General features: G+C 32.1%; 1 protein-coding gene across 1 annotated transcript in view; it reads right to left on the bottom strand.

The window, feature by feature from the left end:
- Positions 1–797: 797 nt before the first annotated feature.
- LOC114336720 (G1/S-specific cyclin-D2-like) overlaps positions 798–19,075 on the bottom strand; it is a 93,482-nt gene continuing 75,204 nt past the window's right edge. The window contains exon 4 of the mRNA XM_050650761.1: positions 798–4,777. Within this exon, the coding sequence (XP_050506718.1) occupies positions 4,491–4,777 (287 nt within the window). The 3' untranslated portion in view covers positions 798–4,490. The remainder of the gene's footprint in view (positions 4,778–19,075) is intronic.

Here is a 19,075-nt window from a genome sequence, read left to right as displayed (position 1 = left end):
TAGAAATTCCCCAAAAGTTGTGTGAGATAGCAGAAGAGTTCAATAGATCAAAGAAGAAGACTCTATTCGCTATTTTTAACAAACATTTTCAATGAAGATGGTGTGTCCAAAGTGGGTCAAGCGTTTCGCACCCTCAGTAATATAAGGGCTCAACTCAAAATTTGTGGTAATTGTGATTTTGAATGATATGGGCACAAAATGAAATTCTCTACCGATTAGCATTGACAGAGGGAGAAAAAGAACATGAATGGTTGGGTAACTATATTTATGCCTCTCTCACACTCTCCCCGGCCATCTCTGGTTTTTACTGCTACAAGGAAGCAATCAGTAACATGTCTTTCTATGACTAAAATAGAATTGTTTATTAAAATAATTGTTTATTAGAATTATTTATAATTTATAATTTTCAGAATTAGTAATAGATTAGGGCCATTATTAATTAGTTAAATTAAATTAGAAAATTGTTAAAATAAAAATTATAATCCCATCAAGAAACGACCTGGATTAGTCTAAAGAGGCCAGGTCATTTATATTTACTTTAAATAAATAAATAAATAAATAAATAAATATGACGAAAATCCTGGTTAGTTTGTGTTTTAACATTCTGTATTATATAGAATAGTTTTTAGTTGAGCCGTTATATTATGCAAAATATAGTAAATAAATGGGTCTAATTCATAATAGATCGTTATTTTGCATAAACAGTGACAGGGCATTAATAATATAAGGGATCAAACTTAAACAGTTCCTTATTTCTGTTATGTTTTTTTGTACTATATGGGACTAACTTGAAAGTATTTTTTTCAATTACATGTAATTAATGGAATTTATTTATATTAATTTTTTTCTCATCGCTATTTATAGTGCAATTATCAAATAACAAATCTGCCAAATTTCACATTTATAACTCAAATAATAAGCATGTTATTTGAAAAAATAGCTATAATTTTGGAAACCAGAATCTTTAAACGCGATTTCCCAAAAATCTACTTTTTTGAATTGTGCTTCTATATTACTGAGGGTGCGGTTTGTTCACACTCGATCAACGTAAATACGATCCAGAACGTTGTATGGTTGTTTGAAACTGCTTCAGGAGTTTTTGCGTCGAACGGTCAAAATAAATGAAACGTGAGTCAAATCTACAATCAACTCAATGGACAGCAGCAGGTACAAACCGTCCAAATATCAACTGAAGAGAATTTGGTTTTGTATTTTTGGATGCGCAAAGTATCTCGTTTCACTTTGGCAATTCTCTAGAAATGAGGAAACATCAATAGCAAATATTACATATTGCTATGGTGCTTTTGAAAGAGGAAATTGCTAGAAAACGAATACCAATGAAGAAGAAACCAGGACAATGCACTGTATCTTCGAATTGCACTTCAAATAAAGCATATTCTTCAGATCTGTTAATAGACCTCAAAAAGATGCTACAGGAAAGAAACTTGGATTAAATGAGGAAGCTATTGCGGATATATTGTATTTTAAGGCCAAAAAAATCGTTGTAAATACAAAAAGAAATACAATTACAACGTGGAATGAAGTAAACACTTCTGTTGTATGTAGGCATATGAATTTATTAAAAATCCTTAAAATTTATCCACAAGGGAGTGGAAGTACAAAACGTTTTCGGTCAAACTGTTCATCATCAGTGTAAACCTGGAAATAAATGAACCACTAAGATTAAAAAGCAAAAGGGTGAAATTTTGACAGTTGAAAAAATTTAAGAAAATGTGGTTACTTACGTCCAATGTACAAGTAATTGAAACTAGCCACTTCAATAGGCATAGCTAGTTTCAATTACTTGTACACTGGATGTAAGTAACCACATTTTCTTAAATTTTTTCAACTGTCAAAATTTTATTCACCCTTTTGCTTTTTAATCTTAGTGGTTCACTATTTCCAGGTTTACACTGATGATGATCAGTTTGACCGAAAACGTTTTGTACTTCCACTCCCTTGTGGATAAATTTTAAGGAATTTTAATAAATTCAGATGCCTACATACAACAGAAGTGTTTACTTCATTCCACGTTGTTATATTGAAGGTATACAACCAACTACAGGGTTTACCCCCTTTTTAAAGTTTTAGAAATACAATTTTAGAAGTACATTGGAATCATATATAATAAGCCAAAAAGTAAGAAAGAATAACTCAAATGAAGAGAAAATAGATTAGAAGAAATTACATTTGAGTCTTCTCTTGCTATAGAATAATAATTTATCAATCAACTGTTATAATAAAGCAAATATGAAAGGTTTGGTGTAGATATGAATGTTTGGGATTCCAATAATCAAAAACACGTAAATGGTACCGTTTCCTTGACTTTCCTTGTAAAAGTAAACATCACAAAAATTTGTATACTTTACAACTTTTATCACTTGTTTCAAGTCATTTACAATGATATTTTTTATTAAAACAACAAGAAAGTTTTTATAAAATAACTATTTAAAAGTACGGAAAAACATACCAGGCGACACCGGTAACAGTAAAACAATTTCATAAAACAATACCTAAATTTAGAGTGGTTAGTCAATCCCTATACAGCGTTTCACGTTAAGAATAGAACGTTGCTTAGATAGGCCAACGTATTTCTTATGAACGATAGAAGCGCGCCGATGCCACGCCGTACTGATTAGTAATGAATCGTATATCGGCAGTCGAGTAGCCACCCGTCCCGAGAGGTTTGGCAACACTGATCTCAATAAGCGCAATGTTCCGCCCTTAACGTGAAACAAAGTTTAGACAAAATATACATTGTAAATAAGAAAACCACTTTTCTCAACTTTCTTTACTTTAAGAAATAAAATATCTAGCAAATGATAAAATATTTTTGTGATGCCATTACACTAACATAAGGCACTTATTTATTTGAGATCATACATTATAATCTAGCTAATTGTTAAAAAATAACTACTGGTAATTGAAGAGATCAAAAAGTAAATACTTCCGGCAAAATCAACGAATCGGCAATTTGTTTCGTTATTGAAAGTTTGTATTTAATCAAATTTAATAGTTCTGAGTAAATTCTTTCAGGTAAATTGGAAAATGTCAAAACTGAAATCCTATTTTACATAGGCCAAACCAATCGTGGAATCCAAAATAGGATTTATGAGCATTCCATTTCCGTTCAAAATTACAATTTAATTTCAGCTCTAGGTCTTCAAAGAGATCACAGAATAATTGATTTTGAAAACCGTAGACTCTAGAACCATAGCTATCCGTTTCTAGGAAACAAGTGTTATCGGATAAGCCATATCTGAATACCATAACACCAAAAATGTAACAACTTTCGATGGAACCAGTCTCTTGTCCCGTATGTTGAAGCTGTTTCTCAAAATTGCTCAGAATAAAATTTATATAAAATGTGATGCAGATACTTGTAATCCGTGAAAAATACGTAGACTCAACATCAACATCTTCGCTAGAAAAAAAGAAAGTCTGTTCAACTGTCTTTCTTGATGCTGCACAGGCTATTGATAAAGTCTGGCATGAAGATATAATACATAAATTAAAAAGTTTTTTGACCAAACAATACTCACAACTTTTACAGTCATACTAAAATGAACGACATTTTAGAATTAACCAGGAAGACTATTTTTCACACTTAAAAGAAAGCAGAGCAGGTGTTCCACGAGGCAGTGTGTTGGATCCGGTCCTATACTTATTAAAACACGTGTGATATAGCTGAGTTGGAAGACAACACAGTTGCCACTTTGTTGATGATGTTGCTATCCAAGCAGTAGGAATTAGTGAAGGGGCGACCAACAAGGTGTAACAGATTCCCTACAAAGAAGAAAACCAATGCTAAAAGTTGTGTTTGTGTTGTAGTATAAGATGAAAAAAATTTTGTGGGTGCTTCAGTTATTAATGCGTTAAGTCTATTGATCTGGATCTCATCAGCTTCGTTTTTCTCACTCTTTGATCTCTTTCAAACTTTTGCGCTTCTTTTGTAAACCTTACTTTTATAGTTTTCTTATTTTTATACTAAATTCAATTCAGTTATTGATTTGCTGATTCGTCAATTTTGTCGTAAAGTTTTATATAAAAGCTTATTTCTGTTATCAAACATTTTTCAAAACACGCTTAACTTCACGAATAAAATAATTAAACATTAAATAACACAAACAAATTTGCATTCCGCAGTCAACGAGTAATAAAAGTACAATAAATCAAACGATGTACCGGTTTGTTCACTCAACACAAATTGTTTAAATCTATCGATCTAAAGAGAGCTTTGGGTAAAGTATATTTGGTTAGAAAATCAGTCTTTTAAAGCGAATTTTTCATGTTTACAAGAAAAACGTCTAATTTGTCCATATTACTAAATATTTATCGAGCACACGTAATAAATTTATGCAATTATATGTGTTTAAACATGTCAGTAACTTGGTACATCATTTGATTTTCCACTAAACTGTTTTACACAGTTAAACAACACAAGACATTTCTGTCTGCAAAGTATGAACATATTATATCTATAAAAACAACTAAAATTCAATGTTCTCCACTTCTGTGGGTGTCTCCGGTTGTCCATACTGCGGGCTTTCGTATCCCTGGATTGTGTTTGGTTCTGGTGTTGTGGATTTAGGTAGTACTTTTGCAACTGCGCTGTCGATTACTGCTACTACCACTTCGACGGCCTGGGGATTGACGTTAAGTAAGCTGCAGACGTCTCTGATTGCTATTTCTGAGAACATGAGCTTAAGACCTCTTACTGCGGAGCTGATGCAGGATGCTGCTATGACGGATGGTGGAGTCTGGATCAAATTCGGCTCTGAAACAATAAAAAACGGTCAAATAATTTACAAAATTTATAGAAATAGATGGGAAAACATTTTTCTTAATCAACAAGGAAATGGTATTCACCATACCATAAATCACAAAATGTATTAAAAAATCATTTATCAAAGTATATTTATTAAAAAGACCCTTTCGGGCTACATCACAGAACATTTTCGGAATGACAATGCTATCATCAGTGATGTAACATGGTACAGTGCTGCTTATAAGGTATAGATGGTTGAGCAACTAAAAATATCTGGGAGAAAACCCTTTAAATAGTTTTATCGTGTGTTATTAAAACTTAAAAGTTATTTAAAAAAGTTAAAGTTATTATAATGTTACATTGTTGTAGATAATATGGTGCTACTATAGTAGCGGTCTACCCCGATAATGCGGTCTACCTGTGCATATCTATAGTAAAAATCGCTCTGATGATTGCCAACTTTCTAAGCGAAGATGGCACCTAGAGAAGAGAAGAAAGATTTTTTTGCCGGCACTGTAATACATATACGGTTTATATACCGCATCCCTCGGTAGACCGCATACTCTAGTGGCACCGAAAATTCTTTTAGGTTATGACATGTTTATATAGTCCAGGGCGCATCTGTTTTGAGATGGACGTTGAGAGATGACTCAAATTTTTTTGAAGAAATTGCTTGAAAATAACTAAAATAATCATATTTCAGTTATCCTCCCACTCAAAATGGTCCGGAACATTGTTTAAATAATCAAAATGTCAAAATATGAAGGAACAATTCGATTTTTTTATTGGTTTTTTGATTATAACTTTAAAATTATTCATTTCTGAGAAAAGTTGTACTGACATAGAAGTTGCGTAATTAAATTTCCTACAATACAGAATTGGTTAAAAATTTAAAAAATAGTCACCCTTGTTGCAAAATAGCAATAATTGCGAAAAAAACATACAAAAACAAGTATTCGCATTTTACGATTTTCAACCATTTACGCTACACTTAGGACCTTCAAATTTTACCCAGAAAAACTTTATGATATAGTAAAACAACACTGTAAATTTCATTAAGATCGGTTTAATAGATTTTGCAAAATAAATTTTGCAATCCAGCTTTCGCAAAAAAAATTCATTTTTTTTAATGTTGCAGGACTGAAAATAAAGCAGATAGCAAGTTGAATTTTTTTTGCTTATAGAAGTGTACTGTACCTTTCATTTGCAATTTGCAAAATTAAAATAGATTAATTACCACGGCGTCAGGAAATTTTTTAAATAAACAATAATTTTTGGTGCTACGCGCAGGACAGCGGTGTTCGATTCTCAGAAGTTGATTTCCACCAAAAATGTTTCCAATCTTTATCTAATATATTATTTTCTTACTCTATATTTTGTTGTATTTTAATTCCACAAAAATCAAACTAATTTTATTATTGTTTGTAAAATATTGTTTAAACAATTGCATATGTTTAAAAATAATAAACTTTTATTCTTTAAGTTAAAATATATGAACAAAGAAAGTTTTTGCTAAAAAAGTGTTATTTCAAAAGATACAGTATGTGTTTTTATTTTGCAATCAACAAATTTATTTATTTATATCGAAATGTAATAAAAATTAAAATGTATCAATCATTATCAAAGGTCATTGGAATGCCCAATCAGAGCACCAATCCTGCGCGTAGCACCAATAATTAATGTTTATTTAAAAAAATTCCTGACGCCGTGTTAGTTAATCGATTTTAATTTTGCAAATTGCAAATGAAAGTTACAGTACACTTCTATACGCAAAAAAAATTTCAACTTGCTATCTGCTTTATTTTCAGTCCTGTAACATTTTGAAAAAATGAATTTTTTTTGCGAAAGCTGGATTGCCAAATTTATTTTGCAAAATCTATTGAACCGATCTTAATGAAATTTACAGTATTGTTTTACTGTATCATAAAGTTTTTCTGGGTGAAATATGAAGGTCCTAAGTGTAACATAAATGGTTGAAAAACGTCCAATGCGAATACTTGTTTTTGTATGGTTTTTTCGCAATTATTGGTATTTTGCAACCAGGGTGACTATTTTTTAAATTTTTAACCATTTCTATATTGTAGGAAATTTAATTTAAAAACTTTTATGTCAGTACAACTTTTCTCGTAAATGAATACTTTTAAAGTTATAATCAAAAAACGAAGAAAAAAATCGAATTTTTCCTTCATTTTTTGACATTTTAATTATTTAAACAATGTTCCGGACCTTTTTGAGAGGTAGGATAACTCAAATTTTATTATGAGTTATTTTCAAGCAATTTCTGCACAAAAATGTGAGTCACCTCTCAACGTCCAAATGTATATTTTTAACAGATGCGCCCTGGTGTAATAATCAAAATGAAATAATAAAATCGTATAAAACTAGGACAACATATATAGTATCTGAAGAAGCAAAAGGTAGATGAAGGTCAATATGTATGTATATAGGTGACACCAACAAATAAGAAACCTTACAAAACCCTACACTAAAGTCAGATAGATACAAGGCATTTATTAAGCAAATATAAAATTAAGCGAATAAATAGATAGATAGATGAACTCCGTGAACTCAAATCCAAAATTGATTTGACACCGGTTCTATTCAAAAACAAACTTCTTACTACAAGCTGTAACAAATAAATCATAACGACCCGGCGACCCCAAGAAAGCTGCACAACAATGCTCAAAAAGTCGACAATAGACCTCGAACTACATTGAAAAATAAATTTCAAGAAAGTAACCTTACCTAAAATAAGGACACAGCGGCCCCAGCGGAATCGTCGACCGATCGAGGCCTAAGCACATCAAATTAGCGATTTGGTCTACATTTTTTTGATAAAGCAACAGCTGCGAGTTTCCTTTTGTGTGTAAGAACTTTGTTGTGTCTCTGTGGCTTATTTTTCACGATTCCTTCAAGATATTGTTAATTTTTACACTCGCCCGGATTTTCGTAAAAGGTTTTATTTGATCATCTTGCGCAAAAATACGGGAGTACAGATAGAGCGATAGAGGTATCTGGCTAGACTCTAGACGTAAGAAAAAGGGTAGAGGTATCTAGATAGACACAATACACAATAATAATCATTGTACATAATAAGAAACAAGATTAAGTTAAATTAAATGAGGTTTTCACGTAGAAGATTACATTTATATAAAAAATACTTTTGTGTCAAAAATCAATACCTAGTTTTGTAGAATTTATTTGATCAAAATCATCCTGCTTTATCAAAATAAAAATATGATTTATAATAATAACAACCATTATAAAGAAAATTTGTCTAAGATTTTAAAACAATCATACTAGCCCAGTCGGGATAGCATTTGACCTTGCATTAGGAGCTGCCCCAAATTTTATTTTTCTAATCTTTAGGGAGGGTCAATATTAGTATAAATTTAAAATCTCGACTAAATTCCGCCGTTGCGTTAGCTGCCATCTTGATTTTAAACGAGAACCGTTTTTGCTCAATATCTCCGCCATTTTAAATTTTTTGACAAAAAGTGTAGAAACTGAAATAGTTGAAAATGCGATTTTCTATAGTTTCATTTATTATAATTTTTTTCGTGCGGTCGATATTTTCCGAGTTATGAAGGGAAAATAGTGACAGTTGTAGCATAATTATTGAATAATTGAATTATCTCGTTTATTATTAGTTTTACAACAAATATATACCTATACAAAAATGAAGAGAATTTAATTTTGTACAATTTTGATGCCGTACATTTTTTTGATAAAATTAATATTTAAGGTAGTACGTATGTGGTAAAGGTGCGAGCGTAAGACCTGATTGATTTTCTAGCAATTGTTTTTGTTCAATATCCCCGCCATTTTCAACTTGTCGACAAAAAGTGTAAGAACTGAAATTGTTGCAATTACGATTTACTACAATTTTTCGAGAGAATCAGTGGCGGGTCTACATGGGGGGGAAATGGAAAAATTCCCCCAAGTTCCAAAATTTAAAAAAAAATTGTTGAAACATCACGACATATTAGCTGATATAAAACTTAAAATATCGACAGACAAATTCAACCAATCAAACCCGCTAGTTAATAAAATTAAGTGAACTTAATGCATATAATGTCTTTTTATGTCTTTTATATACATACTTAGTTTGGTTGATGTTTCATTGGAAGTTTCAAAAATTGTATAAAATATAATTCTCTTTATTTTTGTTTATGTACAATTATGTCGTAAAGTTAATAATAAATGAGACAATTCAATAATTATGCTTCCCCTCCGCTTCCATTATTTTCCCCCTTAACTCGGAGAATATTGATCGTATAAAAAAATTGTGCCAAAGAAATTGTAGGAAATTGCATTTCCAACAATTTTCGGAAACAAAATTCAATTCAATAATTATGCTTCCCCTACCACTTTTTACTATTTTCCCATGTAACTCGGAAAATATCAACCGCATGAAAAAAATTGTTAAAAAGAAATTGTAGGAAATTTTATTTTGAACAATTTTAGTTGAAAATGGCGTAGATATTGAACAAAAACAATTGCTATAAAATCAATCCGGTCTTACGCTCGCGCCATTACCGCATACGTACTACCTTAAATATTAATTTTATCAAAAAAATGAAAGAGATTAAAATTGTGTAGAATTTAATTCTCTTCATTTTTGTATAGGTACATATTTGTTGTAAATCTAATAATAAACGAGATAATTGAATATTCAATAATTGTGCTCCAACTCTCACTATTTTACCCTCATAACTCGGAAAATATCGACCGCACGAAAAAAATTATCATTAATGAAATTATAGAAAATCGCATTTTCAACAATTTCAGTTTCTACACTTTTTGTCAAAAAATTGAAAATGGCGGAGATATTGAGCAAAAACGGTTCTAGTTTAAAATCAAGATGGCGGCTAACGCAGCGGTGGAATTCAGTCGAGATTTTAAATTTGTACTAATATTGACCCTCTCTAAAGATTAGAAAAATAAAATTTGGGGCAGCTCCTAATACAAGGTTAGGCCTGTTATTCGTCTAACCCGACTGGACTATACAGAATGTTAACTGAATGAATTGTTTGTTCTAATACTGAGGTTTTATTATTAATTGTTTAGGTATTAATTGTTTTCACATTGACTATCAAGCTCTATTGTGTTATAAAATATAAGCCTTCTTCTTCTGAAAGGTACCAATCCTCTTTATGCCTTGTGTTTAATAGATATTTATGATATAAGTGTTAAAAGTACACGTTTAAAGCACGCATGTGAAAGTTTGCAGAATGAGCGAAGCGAATTCTGCAATTCACATCAGTGCCTTAAAAATGTAATTTTTAACACGTATATAATACAATATTTTTTCTACAAACGTCTTATATATCAACAATTATAATTTGTTGATCCTCAATTACAGGACAATATCTACAAAAACTGTTACTTGAACTTGACTGACATTCCATTTTTATATTTTTCTTTACATAACATCAAAACTGCCTATATGTACTGTCAATACGTAAATCATAACAACTATAGAATAGCATCTTACTTTTATTGTTGTATATTCTAACAAATTTTAATAGTTTTTTTCTACAAACGTGTTCAAAATGCAATAATGCAGAATACAGTTTAAATTAAATTTTAAAATCCTTTTAAACCACCTTTTTCAAATTGCGCAAGTTGTACTATTAATATTAATGTTAATATGTAAATGAAATATAAATATTTTGACGTTTCACAATTTGACAATTCACTTTTAACTGCAGTGCATTAAAAATTTTAAAGCACTAGTGCTTTAAAGTATCATTTTTAACGCTTCTATGGAGTGCTAAAAATTGCATTTTTAACACGGTTGTAGAAAAAAAAAATTATTACCATTTTTTTATTGGTTTTGTTAAGGTGACACTTACGCTATTGGATATTAATAACAGCTTTTTTACTATCCACATTTCTCTAAATTGTTCATTTATTGCCTTTACTTATCATTTTATTCTTCTCTGCCTTCTCGTATAAATTGGTTTATTTATCTATTGAGTCGTCTTAACCCTTAACTACTGACGTGGATGTTACAGTACGACGTAAACTCTGACAAGCAATATGTTATAACGTTGCCTATTCTCTTTTGTTTTTAATATGAATTTGTCTTTATTATATTCTTATTCTTCTTCTTATAATAGGCCTCTTGGCCTGTTCCTTACCGATTTTGAGCTTGTATTCGTAGCTGTGATGTTGACTGCCAGCTATCTCGCCACCTTTTAAAGGGCCTTCCTATTGGTCTCTTGCCTGTTGGCTTCGAATCCCTAGGATGCTATCGGGTCCTGGTGCTTTTCTGTTTTTTAATTTACGTATGTTATTCCGTATTTCTTCTTTTGTGATTTCTAGTTCTGTGTCTATGTTGGATTCGTCTTCATTTCCTGTTTCTTCCTCTTCTTCAGGTATTATAGTATCTTCCTTATATAGTTCTTCTATATACGCGGTCCATTGTTCTACTTCTATTTTATTTAAACTTCTATATTCGTTAATGGGTTTTTCCTATTTTTTAGTATTTTCCAAACTTTTCTTTGCGCTCCATACAAATCGTGTTCCATTTCTTTGGTAAAGCGTGTCCAATATTCCCTTTTTATTCCTGTCTTATATTACTGTATTTATTTTTTGCATCAACTACAGAATAATTCTTCACACAGCTGTAGAACAAAATACTGCTCCAAATAAAATAAACTTTATTTTTTCAAGAAAATTATGAACGCATGCATATTAAAAAAATGGCGGAGGTTCTTACAGAATTCTTTATTATTACAAAAAAACTTGAAGTATTGGTAACTAAAAAATAGTAAAATAATGTTGGGTTGTCAACAGGACTTCCAGTAGAAGTCTAGATTTTCGGATATAAAATTTCAAATAGTTTTAGTAAAAGAGGAGTTCGTCAAGGTTGTTCATATTTCAGAATTATTAATACCTACTTAACCATTGGCTGAAGATAAAAGAAGTTATTACTGCTTGCTTACTACTGTCAAAGAAGTTATTACTACTGTCAAATATCAGTAAATATTTTTACCATCTTCTAATTTAGTTGGCTTTTTATTGCAGTTTAGGGTGCGGGTCATCTGGTAGCACGTGCTATATCTATAAATTCCTTTATTACTCTACCATTATAACCAATTACCATTAAAAAGTTAAAAACGTCAGTGACCACGTAGCGTTAGGTGCGTGGGTGAATTGGTAATAATATTAGGGGGAATAAATGGGCTGTGATCGGTTCGTCGCCGATATAACGCGTAAAATGTATATCAAAATGCATCAGGTGGGGCGAAAGTTCAAGTTCAGCAATGTCGCGGCGAGTTACACCCCAAAACACCCCGGATCCAGATGTGTGCGATGCAGCTGGACATAATCATTACTACGTTCTGATAATTATTCTTTGCGTGATAATGATAATAATATCGCGATGCTGACTTTTTATTACTAATACAATTACTATAAACATTACACAATAATACAAACAAAATAAAAGGTAATATTCGTACTGGTTCAAAAGGTGTAAGAGCATTACTTCCATAAAACGTTATCTAGCTTGGCGTTAGGACAATAAAGATTCTGATGTTGTTCTGAAGCTATTTTCTTGTGGCATTTTTTGCAATTACAGTAGAGTCTCGATTATCCGTCCTTCGGTTATCCGCCATTCCGTTTTATCCGCCGTACCATTTATGCAACAAAATATACCTACTTTTGAAAATAGTCCATAAGGTGGAACTGAACTGATTGGAAAGACATGATACAAGAAATGAATGATGGCCGAGACTTTTAATGCCTACAATGAAAGCCACCAATTTAAAAGATCTCAATTGCATGGGATAAAGTTGGGGCACAAACAGTTGCTAAGTCTTGGGATAAGCTGTAGGGAGGCGAGAATAAAGAAACCGAGGACAAACACTCCGGGTGAAGTTCAGGAAAATATTTTGTCCTTAGTGAAACTTATCCCTGGATGTGAGGATGCGTCTTTAAGTGATGTTGGAGAGTGGTTTTCAAGGGATGACCAGTATGAAATAACCCATGAAGAAATTGTTACTCTTGTTAATGTGAAGGTGATGAAGACATCCAAGAACTAGATACTCTTGAGGCCCACATAGTTTCACACAAAGAAGGCGTAAAATTTTTTGAAGTTGCGATAAAATACGTCCAGCAACAAGAAGAATCCAGAGCTGTCGATATCATGGTTCTACAGAGATGACGTGACTTGGCGGCAACAAAACGAGATGCAAAAACTTATGTCTCATTTAACCCTCCCTATTATCCGCCATTTTAGCTTATCCGCCCCTCCGCCGGCCCGTTTATGGCGGATAACCGAGACTCTACTGTAACTAGTTTTTATGGGAAATAAGCCACAATACTAAAAAATGATTTTATTAACGTTTCGACGCCCAAATCGGGTGTCGTTGTCAAAAATAACAGAAACTTAAAATAATAGGAAATAAATTCAACATTTCAACAACATTCAAAACAACAAACACATTGTGAGATCTATTGATCTAAAACTAAACCTAACAATGAACAAGAAAGAACAAAGAATTGTATTTATAAAATACCTTGTGAATGCGAACAATTTTATTTAGGTGAAACATCAAGACTATTAAACGTTAGAATAAGTGAACATCAGTCATCAGTCTTATATTAAAAATAGAGAATTTGATAGATCTCAAATATGTCAACATAGAGTTCAGTGGAGAGATTCAAGTATAGTCCTGAAAGAAACAGATAGTAAAAAGAGAAAAATCAAAGAAGCGGCTTTAATTATGCCAAATGAAACCAATTGTGTCGCAAATTCCTCGGTAGAATGCAGTAGGATGTGGTTACCCATACTAAAAGAGGAAGTGAATAGAAAGAAAATACCAGGATTATTAAGTCAATAACATATCAAGTTTTGAGTTGGGGTTGATTTCATGTAATCGAATGAACTATCTTTGAGTAAAGTCGTCCCAGGAACGCAACTCATAAATATTGGCAATATCATTTTAAAGTCTTCTACTTTAAAATGTATAATATGTGTCTGAATTGCCGATATAAATGAGTCAGATTAAATAAATTATTAGAAGAATTTTTTTACTAAGCAACAACAATTTTGTTTAATTCATTAATATTTTTTGTATTTTGACAACGACATCCGATTTGGGCGTCGAAACGTTAATAAAATCATTTTTTTAGTAAAATTGTGGCTTATTTCCCATCAAAACTAGTTAATTGCAAAGATTCTGATGTGGTATCAATATAAAACTATCGCACAATAGATGACGCTGCTCCAATAGCAAAGTGTTATTAAAAGACATCAGCAAACGTAATTCTCTCTTTTTTATATTCTTCTATCACTTTGAGTATACCATATAATAATTTATATCCTCCTTAGGACATTTACCAATTCTTGTTAAAATTCTTGAGAAATTAATAATAAAGAAATTGAATTCTTTCCTAGAAGAAAACTGACTACCAATTTGATTTTCGACAAAAACAGTCCGCAGTTGATCAAAAGCTCTATTGTTCTGCAGTCTTCTTTTAGATATCATACAAGCTTTTGATAAAGTGTGTCATACAGGTTTGCTGTATAAAATTAAACAACAATACTATATTAATACTATAGGATGTTCAAATCCTACATATTAACAGACAAATTAATAATTCCAGATAAAATACGGTACGGTGATAATAGCATTGGGAACTATGAACTCTGGCCTGCCTCAAGGTAGTGTGCTTGGTCCACTGGTATACCTATTATACACGGCTGACCTATCCTTTATTACATATATGGCATTCATCTTGATAGAAACCACATCTTCGATGAACGAAAACAACTTGGATTAAAATTAAGGCAACTTTACTAGCTACTGAGCAAATTTTAACGACATGAGAAGAGTGCTTGCACCAGAGATTTGAAGTATTTTTATTGAAGTTATACTTTAGGCGCGTTTGGGAGTAAATGTATATGTGCGCGAATTCATCAAAAGCCTTGGTCCTGGGCGCAGCTGAAATTTTATACGTGCTCTGACTGGGTAATTACAATGACCTGTCAATAATTGTTCAATATGTCGGTTATGGGTAAACAATATTAGTTTTTATTGTTGTGAGGACAGAAAAAAGCAAGTTTATAATTGTAGTGACTTTTTAAATAGGTTTTAAAAGCAACAGGTACGTAATTGTAAATATTTCAGTATTGTAATAAAAAATTGCATAGGTACCTATTTGGAAAATGTAAAATGTACCTACCTAGTAGGCAATGCTTTGATTTACATAATTTGATTACCAACAAAGTTTCTACCAATCTTCATCTAATATATTGTTTTCTTACTCTATGTTTTGTTGTATTTTAATATTTTAATTCCATAAAAATCAAACTAATTTGATTAAATTCAGAACTGTCAAAAAGTTTAAAACGTTCAGTTGGTATATCTTCCCATATGGCGGGTATGTCTAAGTGGTTAAACTCAATGGTGCTTTGATTTCAAATCTAACCACCCTAATATACGCAGGTTCGATCCACAATGCAAATTTTTATTTTTTTTTTATTTTTTTTTATACATTTTGATTGTAAGTATATTTGTTGTATACCTTTTTTTTAAGAAAATACGTATTTAGTAATTTTTGCCAACAATTAATGTTCAGAAATCATTTCTTTATGGCAGTTTGTGTGTGTTTTATTCTTTTATTTTTTTAATTTTTGGTATTGTTTTAATAAAAAATTTTGGAAAGTAGTAAGTATTAAAATTAGCTTAATATTTAAGATTGAAATATAATAGAAGTATAACTTCTTACGTGCGTTACAAAGTACACACACTTTTTTTTATTTTACGTTATGTCCGTACTTCTAAAATCAAAATGGAATATTAAAACCGATGTTAATGATAAGAAAATTTAAAATAGAAAGACAATCATTCGAATAATTTTATTGTGACATCTTCCAGGTGCTAGGGGTTTTTATACATTCATGCATACACATAATTTTGTAGAGCAAGTTCTACGACTTTTAAAGTAAAGACAAGAGGTGAAGAAACTATAAGCATAGCATATGCCATATATCGGGTGCATTGTACCTACGATTACGATTCTACTATAGGGCAGGTGGTTGAAAAGCGTCTTTCTGTATATCTGATGTTACCCTCGAAACCTGTTAGAGAATCTCCCTCGAGTCTTACTTCTAATGTTTTTTATACACATCTCTATTATTTTCTACATAGCTTCTTGCGACTCCACCGTATGTCAGTTAAACATTTTTTAATAGTTACGATCATTATTTTGGTCAAACCCTCGACAATTTGAACTTGTTTGTAGCTGTGACGAGAGAAAGAAATTTGAGTGATTTTAATTTAACGGATTTAAAAGTTATTTATTTTTTATCTTCTTGGGGTTGGTACATTGTTATAGTTCGGGTATGAACAAGGGGGCATCTACATAAAATATCTATACACCTATTAATTTGTTCTTTTATCAACACGCATATAAAGTTAATGTTATAGTGTGATGCTATTAAATTTTGTAATGGCTTTAGTTTATATATATCGTAAATCTTTTTAAGCACGAGTCTACATTTACAATTATTAAACTAAAAACGGGAGTTTTATGATACACAACAAAAGGGATGTTTACTATTTTTGGAAAAAGGTTAAATAGAAAAATACGGCATATAAAGATAAACAGGAAAATACACAAAATAACGAATATAACAAACGAAAACAGAATGATCAACGAATATTGGTAGTTACGTACTTTACTTAGTTATAAGCCTTTCTACCTTTAGGTGTAAGGCTGGTGGAGCTGAGTTTGGCATTGTAGTCTCCATGCTTTCCGATCTTGCGTTAGGTTTCTTGCACTTTCCAATGTCAATCCCTTCTTCTCGACTTCTTTCCTGATTTCATCTATCCACATAACTCTTGGTCTTCCTCTTTTGTTTTTCCCCTGCACTCTCGTTTCGAACACTCGTTTTGTAAGCCTCTCGTTCGACATTCTACACACGCCGAATATAAAAGACAAGAATGGAAACGTACTAACAGAAGAAAAACAAATAATGGAAAGATGGGTAGAACATTTCAAAGAGCTAACTCATGCAGACACGGACAACATAGGGGAGATACAAGAAAGGAATGAAGAACAACAAGTGGAATCCATAACAAGAGAGGAATTAGAGAAAGCAATAGAAAGAGTAAAATTGGGCAAAGCACCAGGCAAGGATCATATTACCCCGTAAATGATAAAATTCATGGAGACAGAGAGAATGGATAGCATGAAAAAACTAATGAATGATATCATAAATAGAGCAGAATTACCAAAGGACTGGAAGAAAGACATTATACTACCAATACACAAAAAAGGAGACAAGAGAAACTGTAATAATTACCGAGGTATCACCATATCAAGTATCCCTGGGAAGGTATTCGCAAGAATAATAGAGACAAGAATAAAAACCCAAATAGAAACAACTATGGAAGACACACAGTGTGGATTCAGGAAGGACAGAAGCACGCAAGACCTAATATTCACATTAAGACAAGTAAGTGAGAAGGTAATCAAGAAGAATAGAGAGATACATATGTGCTTCATTGACCTGGAAAATGCGTTTGACAGAATCCGAAGAAAGGACGTATGGAAGACACTAAAAGAAAGGGGAGTCGACAGACACATAATAGAAGTAATAAAGGATATGTACAAAAATAATACAAATACAATAAGAACCAATAACGAGGAATCCAGAGAATTTACTACAAGTCAAGGCGTCAAACAGGGATGCGTGCTGAGTCCACTGCTATTCTCAGTGGTACTGGATGAAGCGATAAAGAAAGCCAAGAGAAGAATGAGAAAACTAACATTAGGATACTGGCAAATGAAACGGACTCAACTATCGGAGCTACTATTCGCAGACGACATGGTATTGATAGCAGAAAACAGAGAAGACCTACAGAACAATCTTGAAATCCTAGAAGAAGAACTGTCAAACATAAATATGAAAATTAATACAGAGAAAACAAAAACAATGATAATTTCAAATACGAAGAAGACACACGCAATATAATTAGACGGGAAACAACTAGAGCAAGTGGAATATTTTAAATACCTAGGAGTAATAATCGAAGCAAATGGTAAACAAGACATGGAAATAAACGAGAGAATGGGACGAACAGGAAGCTTATTTAACGCTATGAAAACAACATTTTTGGGGAAAAAACGGCAGTCGTTAAATCAGTAGTTAGACCAACAATCATGTATAGCAGCGAGACATGGACATTGACGGGGAGACAAAAATCCAGAGTCAATGCTATGGAAATGAGGTTCCTGAGGAAAATAGCAAACAGAAAGAGGACAGACAAAATACGGAACGACATAATTAGACAAAACCTAAAACTGGAACCAATCAATGAAAAAATAGTGGAGGGACAACTTAGATGGTTCGGGCATATTGGTAGTTACGACATACAAAACTCAATTTTAAAGGAAGAGTAATCCCTTGGATCCCGCGTACCAAAAAAAGTTGATTAATAGCAAGCTGAAAATTTGTTAATAGCTTAACGGTGTCTAGTCGGACAAACTTTGATGTATGGGAATACTGAAACAGGGGAAGTTTTAATCGTGGAACAGTTTAAAAATTTGGAACGTCAGATCACGAAAACGTCCCATGTATTTTGTCGGACAGAACATCCAATTGATTTGTTGCCCTTTCATTAAATTCTCATGCAAAAATCAGACTGCTATTACTAACCAACGTGATTCCTGTAATTTGACATGTTCTTCGTGTTCCCCTCATTAAAATGCCCAGTTGGTGATAAACAGCAGTCTGATTTTTGCAGGAGAGTTTAATGAAATGGAAACAAATCAATTGGAAGTTCTGTCCGACAAAATACATCGAACGTTTTCGTAGTCTGACGTTCCAAATTTTTAACCTGTTGCATAATTAAAACTTCCCCTGTTCCAGTGTTCCCGTGCATCAAAGTTTGTCAGACTAGACACCGTTAAGCTATTAACAAATTTTCAGCTTGCTATTAATCAACTTTTTTTGGTACGCAGGATCCAGGTCTATAAGAGAGTCTTTTAAAACAACTACAATATTGACAAAAAATGAGTGGATGACAAAGGAAATCCTACACCTGATGGAAGTTGGACGGAAACATAAAAATAGAAATATTAACAAATACCGTGAAATCAACAAACTCGTAAAAAGGAAAGTGCAACGACTGGGAGAGATACATCAGTAACCTTTTTGACGATGCTTCTCGAGAAAACGCTACACATACTACCCATGAAAACCAGTCAGACAGAGTTCCCAATTTACTGAAATCAGAAGTTACAAAATCATTACAATGAGCCAAAAATAATAAAGCACCTGGA

Source organism: Diabrotica virgifera, chromosome 5 (genome assembly GCF_917563875.1).
Source record: "Diabrotica virgifera virgifera chromosome 5, PGI_DIABVI_V3a".
NCBI lineage: Eukaryota > Metazoa > Arthropoda > Insecta > Coleoptera > Chrysomelidae > Diabrotica > Diabrotica virgifera.
The sequence above is the reverse complement of the archived record's forward strand: the minus strand, read 5'-3'. Positions and strand labels throughout refer to the sequence as shown.